The following is a 6,977-nucleotide window of genomic DNA, read 5'->3' on the forward strand; positions in this document are numbered from 1 at the left end:
CAGTCATTATCTTAAGAGGAAAGAATAAGAATCGGAACAAACTACAAGAAGTGACCCCAACAATCACCCGAACAATGACCCTAACTTCGGACACTGCTGATCCTCACTGTCCCTAAACACGTCCGATCCTCACTGTCCCTAAACACGTCCATAATGAAAATCCTCTAATCCACACAACACCGTACATATCATAAGAGGCTAATCCATCGGAAAGGCCCACTCCAACACAGCTCTGAGCTGGAGTGTGGACATGTCCTTAAAAATAGTTAATAGTTAAAGGGGTTACAAAAACATGGCCACTTTTCCCCCCCTCTTTTGTCTCCAGATTGGGTGTGGTTTCAAACTCAGTTCCATTGAAGTAAATGGAGCTTAATTACAAACCACACCTGACCTGGAGACAAGAGTAGGGGGGAAAGTGGACATGTTTTAGTAGCGCTGGATAACAAGTGACACATTTATTTTACATTCTGACAAGTCTGACATTTTAATACATAACATTTACACAATAAACAAGATAAGTTATGTAAAACCTTGAACTACAAATCTGTTACTTCACGATGACAGAGACATTTTCCAGACCTGTTACAAACCACCGCAGAGTATCAGTGTCCCTTTCTCAGGTGACATGTTCCTAAGGACTTCCATAGCTTGTCAACAGGGTTTGGTCTCCAGTAAGATGGCCGCCATAATAAACAAAAGACTAGAGCCACGGAAGTTCCCTTACGTACATCCACTTAGGAGTGACGTTCACTTCACGTCGGAGGCGGGGCGAGTACATAAGCGAGTGCGCAAGCGCACCGGCTTCCTCTTTGGCTTCGGCGAGGTAAGTGAGATGGCCGCTGCTGCCGGGGGCTCCTGAGGTGTCGGCTCCGTAGTTACCGATCCTCCGCTCACGGCTTCTGTTTCTCTTTGCCTCCTTTAGGTATAAGCCGCCATCATGGGCCGCAGACCCGCCCGCTGGTGAGTGATGTGTGGGGACGTGCTGGCGCCATGTGCCGGGCCTAGGCCTGGACACGCGTGGGGAGGATGGGGCCTTCATAGTCCGGGTATAAGCGTCTCTAGGGGGGATAGCGGGTAGGGTTGTGCTGGATGGATGATGAGTCTATCTTTGTGTATATATATGTGTCATCTATAGAGAGGCCTATAGGGGATAATCCTGTAATCTGTCATCTGATAGCCCTCTAGTATAACATGGAGTATTAGGATATCTGTACCAGATTTGGGAGCTGTGCTAGGCTAACTGGTGGGAAAACTCCCAGCATGCTCTCAGCCTTTAAAGGAGTAGTCTGTCTGGGGCCTTTATGGTAAAAGTGCCAGGGAGGCTGAAAGAGATGACACGTCTGTGCTGTCGGCTCCAGCACTGGCAGCTGCATACCGCTCATCCGCTCCTTCGGGTCTCCAGACTCTTTCTGGCACCTGGGTTGTGAAGTATCGGGTCAGCTAAGCCCATCATCGCCTGAGGCAGGACCTGGCTATGGCCACTGATGGGCTGAGCGAGCCGGACACATCACGACCCTTGACGCAAGTCAGAATAGGAAGTGGCCGGAACTGGTGCAGTAGAACTTGGCATCAGCTCTGGAGCTGGGGAGGTGTGGGCATGTGTCTTTCAGCCTTCCCGTCCCTGGCATGTTTACAAAAAGACACCCTGTCTGAACATCTCCTTTAAATGTGAAGACATGCTAGGAGTTGTAGTTATACACCGTATCACCTATCAGGTTTGATGGCTGGTATACCTAGAGCAGATGATGAAATTGGCCATCAATAATTAAATGAGTCTATAGTTCCATGGCTCCTAGCTGTGGAAACTTCTCCCAGTGTGCTCTGAAAGCTGAAGATGGGTTTCATGCTGGGAGATGTAGTCTTGCACAGTGTCAGGGCATGATGAGGGTTGTGGTTTTGCACTGGGGCAACAGTGAAGTGTGACTGACGGCCTGTACTCCACACGACACTGTCTTCTGTTCGCATATGTAGTACAATAGCTGGAGAGCACAGTATCTGCTTTAGAATTGAATAGCCTGGATATGAAGGCTGCCAGGGCATGGTGGGAGCTGTAGTTCTTCTCCGGAGTAGCCAAAACAGCACTGATGGTGACAATATTCTATAGGACAATCTATGAAAGGATTGGGGGGGATGGGAGGCTGTAGACTGGTTCCCTCCAACATTTAGCTCCCAGTCATTGCAAAACAACCCCCAGCATGCCAAGAGATCTTAAGACTGTCTAGGCAGTGGGCAGAGAGCAGTGTAGCGTTGTCTAGGCTGGATGTGAAGTCTGTTGTGGCATGATGGGAGTTGTAGTTTTGTAGTGGCTGGAGAATTACTTCTGTAGGCTGAAAACTGAGCAAAAAATTGTGCAGATAGCCAGACTGTGATGGTGCAAGTAGAGAAGCTGTAGTATGATAGAGGTCACAGTAATCTAGAGAATGGGGGACTCTTATTTCATGTTAGTGGACTCGTGTAACCTCGGACTCTGACAGTGTCTAATGTGTTTAGTTACAGATACTGCAAGAACAAGCCCTACCCCAAGTCCCGCTTCTGTAGAGGTGTCCCAGGTAAGTCCAAAGGGAGTATAATGGTTTGTGAAAACTTGTCAGTGACCTGTCAGCTGCCATCACTGGTGGTCTTCATGCGGAGTCCCCTGCCAACTGCTAGAACAAAGGGACAGTGACCTTCTGCTGTCTGGCAGTGTCAGTACCGCTGAACCCATCATGGTGTCCATACGGTTTATGCTCTTTACTTCTGGAAACTTATTACACAGGGAACAAGGGGAAGTGCTCAGCTGAGCTCCTGGTTCCTTCATGTACTAAGTGTGTGTGAGGTGGGGGGGGGGGACTTGTGTTCAGTGGGGGTCCAGCTACCAACTTTTAACATTGATGGAAGCTGAAAGGATTTGCACAATTTAAGAAACTTTCAAGTAAAACTTTACTAGACCCTGATGGCAAGTAGTGCCTGATATCATAAACAAAATCTGTATTCTGGCCCTTAACCCACAGTAGTATTAGTTTGCCTGGAGTGTTTCTAGAATGGGTTATAGAGCCTTAGGATAAGCAGTCAGTGTTATACTGGGGGCCTCTCTTGCCCACACCCCTGCTATTCACATGCTTGAAGGAGCTGTGGCGGTGCTGGTTTTTGAACCCATCAGTCTGTCCTGAGGACAAGTTATCACTTTTATAATTCTGGAGACACCTGAACCTTGTAATGTGCTGTATATAGTGTTTGATCGTGGGGTAAGGGAGACAATGTAGCATTGGCAGACTGGAGTATAGTCATTTCTACTAACCTTGTAACTGCCTGTAGACCTCATATATTGACTTAGCTGCCGTTTCTGCTTTACATGCTAAACACATCCTTTCTCCTAGATCCTAAAATCAGGATCTTCGACTTGGGTCGTAAGAAGGCCAAGGTGGACGAGTTCCCACTATGTGGTCACATGGTCTCCGATGAGTACGAGCAGCTGTCATCAGAAGGTACGTGCATGTCTGAATAAGAACAGGGGTGGGAAACTTTTGGCTCTCCAGCTTTTGCAGATCTGAAATTCCCATGTCCAGACAGCCAAAGCTTTGGCAGTCTAGGCACAATGGGGATTGTAGTTTTGTGGCCACAATTTTCACACCTTAGCTATAGAAGATGTAACTGCTGAGCTTGGTTATCATAGGCTTCCATGCCTGACCAGCACTTTGTAAACACTTAGGGGGGCATTTATTAAGTCCGGCGTTTTTTACGCCGGACTTAAAAATGCCCCCGCAGCTCCGGCGCTACGGAGATTTATGTAGAGGCGGACTGCCTCTACATAAATCCGGTGCGCACCGTCAAAAACCTACGCCAGCTTAGGACTGGAGTAGGTTTTCAGCGTATATTTGGGCGGAACGGATGGTAAATCTCGCGGACTCTGAGTCCGCACCCTCCGTTCCGTCCACTGCACACCCCCTGGTGTACTCGGCGGAAAGTGCCGAATTGCGAATATTTTATTTGCAAATCAGCCATTTGCGTATAAAATACTATGCAAATCGGCACTTTCCGCCGAAAATCATCCGTTCGCTGGATGATACATGTGGCCCTTACTCTGTAAAGTCATATTAGCGTCCTAGTCTGACCACGTGCCCAATGACAGAACTACTGAAAATTTTAGATCCTGTTCTATTTTCGTTCGGAAACCTGGCACAGACGTCCCATTGAAGTCTATGGGAGCGCCGAAGCTCTGGATGCTTTCCTGATGCATGTCAGGAAAGCATCTGAAGCTCTGGATTGTCTGTGCACCCCCTACCGCAGGTACCCCTCTCCCCTGGAACCCGGTGCTCCTGGTCTGCCCCAGTTTCCTAGTGCCGCCGCTCCGGTTTGCCCCGTCCTCCTGCTGCTGCCCCTGGTCTGCCTTGGCACCTCAGTTGTCCTGCTGCCACCTCCACCCCCCCACCTCAGTGGCACCGCCGACCTCCCATTTCGGCCCCCCAGACCTCACCTCAGCGAACACCCCCTACCTCAGCGCCCGGACCCCCATTTAGTTCCCCCTGTTCTCAGTGCTGGCCCCCCATTTACTGCTGACAGTCAATGATGGGAGTTGTAGTTCTGCAACCTGTTGCTCTCCTTGTTGCAGAACTACATCCCCCATCATGCCCTATTGGCAGTTCATAATGAGAGTTGCAGTTCTGCAACAGATTAAAGGATGACACGGTATAGGAGGGGGGAGGCAGTGGCACAGTAGAACTACATCTCTCATCATGGTTTGTGTGGTAATATCCAGGACTACATCACATAATGGGAGGTGGAGGCTGTGGCAGGGTACACAATGTATGTTTGCATACTAACTAGTCCATATTGAGAACACTTTTTTTTTTTTTTTTTTTCCCTAATCAGTAAATCCTGAAGGTAAACACTGATTACTGTCAAAAAATTCTGATGCTATTTGAGGCCTCTTGATCAGGATTTCCTGACTGTAAGAATTGACACGGATGTGTGAATGGTGCCTAATCCTGTAAAATTTCTGTGTGCAAAACACAGATTGTGGATGCAAAAATTCTGCCACAGAAACTTGTGTGAATGAGGCTTTACACTGGCTCATTGACTACATAGAGCAAAGCTCAGACTTGGTGTTTGCAGCTTATTAAGCCGACCAGCTTTTGCTGTGATCAGAAGTTGGTGTGCAAAGGCTGCATACAGTAATATCCTTGGTTGTGTATGTGCTTTGTGTCTTGTACAAAGTGCTCTAAGGGACCTTGGAGACAGAGACCTTGATCCTCTCTGCAGGCTTTACTAGGACTTGACCTAAGAAATAACACAAGTTCTCTCCTTAGCTCTTGAAGCTGCCCGTATCTGTGCCAACAAGTACATGGTGAAGAGCTGTGGCAAGGATGGTTTCCACATCAGAGTGCGTCTCCACCCATTCCACGTCATCCGCATCAACAAAATGTTATCCTGTGCTGGAGCCGATAGGTAATCTATAGTTATGTCTGCGGGTTGCAGTTAATTAAGCCGACCAGCCTTTGCTGCTATCAGAGGGTGGTGTGCAATGGCTGCATACAGAAACCTCCCTGGCTGTGTACGCACCCTGCGCTCAGTGCATGGTGCTCTAAGGGGCCTCGGAGACAATAGTCCGCTTGATTCTGTGATGTATCTAATGTACATGACTCTTCTCACAGGCTCCAGACTGGTATGCGTGGTGCCTTCGGGAAACCTCAAGGCACAGTGGCCAGAGTCCACATTGGGCAGGTGATCATGTCCATTCGTACCAAGACCTCAAACAAGGAACATGTGGTTGAAGCTCTGCGAAGAGCCAAGTTCAAGTTCCCTGGACGTCAGAAGGTAAGATGGCTGCTGTGTTACAGCAGAACACATGGTGATCTGTAAACTGCAGCTGCTCTCATGTGCTGACCACTTTGGATGGTTGAAACATGATGGGAGTTGTAGTTGTGCAGAACCCTTGTATAGATTGGCTTGGCTGATCCTTGTATCTTTCTTCCCTCAGATCCACATTTCCAAGAAGTGGGGATTTACAAAGTTCAACTCAGAAGATTTTGAGAACATGGTCGCAGAGAAGCGTCTGATTCCTGATGGCTGTGGTGTCAAGTACATCCCCAGCCGGGGTCCCCTGGATAGATGGAGGGCCCTGCATGCTGCATAAAGGGGCTGCACTTTTATCTGGTCTGGGTTCTTCTGAGATCTTGTCTCAATAAAGATCGAAGTACAGTAATCCAGCTCTGGGTTCCTCATTGCTGATTGGACTAAACCTCATGAAAATGATAGGAAGTTGTGTCATTAGAACATGTTTTAACCATATTGCAGTGAAATAAGCCTACAGCCCTCCAGCTATAGCAAAAAAAAATTCCCATCATGCCTTGGCTGTCACAGAATAATGGGAATTGTAGTTGTAACAGATGGAGGGCTGCAGTCTTCCCTCTCTGTCCTATTGTATCTAATGGTATATAATTTGATCAAACCATAAACAAACATCCTGGCTTTGGCTTTGTAACTCCAACTAGAAGTGTTTATTGCCAATGGTCCATACCACTGCTCAGTACCTTACTGCTTAGGCTGCATTCACATTGCAACACTGATGTGGAATGCCTGTAATGGAGAGGCCCTACAGTGCTGTACCAGTCCCCTAGCCATATACATTCAGTGGCTTGTGCTGTAATCTGCCAACTGAGATTTATGGCTTTTATTTTGACACAACCAATGGTAAGACCACCATGAGGCAGCAGACACGTCCACTTAGCAACTTATAGGAAATCCTCTAGTCACTGCTGAGCATTGCAAACAAACTGGTAAGTGCCCCTGGGTGTTGCCCCCTTCTGTCCCAGTCTATTGGTACCTTATGATGTTGGTAGCTTGGGTTATTAGAGCTGCAGTAAGGAAGCGACTTGAAGCAGCTACACCAGGCCTGGCTATAATAACAGGAGGGGGAGGCTGATGGTAGAAACACTGCTTATTGCAGCCATAACCCAGACTAAGTATACAGATGTATATGATTACATGATGGAGAATAA

General features: G+C 47.8%; 1 protein-coding gene and 2 non-coding genes across 3 annotated transcripts; all 3 read left to right on the forward strand.

The window, feature by feature from the left end:
* Positions 1-856: 856 nt before the first annotated feature.
* RPL10 (ribosomal protein L10) lies at positions 857-6,181 on the forward strand. The gene is made up of 6 exons (XM_069986070.1): positions 857-960; positions 2,491-2,549; positions 3,357-3,464; positions 5,286-5,424; positions 5,631-5,793; positions 5,957-6,181. Exons 1-6 carry the CDS (start codon positions 938-940, stop codon positions 6,110-6,112), a joined length of 648 nt encoding a protein of 215 aa, XP_069842171.1. The 5' UTR covers positions 857-937; the 3' UTR covers positions 6,113-6,181.
* LOC138766712 (small nucleolar RNA SNORA70) lies at positions 5,086-5,219 on the forward strand. The gene has a single exon (XR_011358751.1). It is a non-coding gene; the product is annotated as a small nucleolar RNA SNORA70 (small nucleolar RNA).
* Positions 5,449-5,582, forward strand: LOC138766714 (small nucleolar RNA SNORA70). Its single transcript, XR_011358753.1, has one exon. It is a non-coding gene; the product is annotated as a small nucleolar RNA SNORA70 (small nucleolar RNA).
* Positions 6,182-6,977: the final 796 nt, after the last annotated feature.

Source organism: Dendropsophus ebraccatus, chromosome 10, assembly GCF_027789765.1.
Source record: "Dendropsophus ebraccatus isolate aDenEbr1 chromosome 10, aDenEbr1.pat, whole genome shotgun sequence".
Lineage (NCBI taxonomy): Eukaryota > Metazoa > Chordata > Amphibia > Anura > Hylidae > Dendropsophus > Dendropsophus ebraccatus.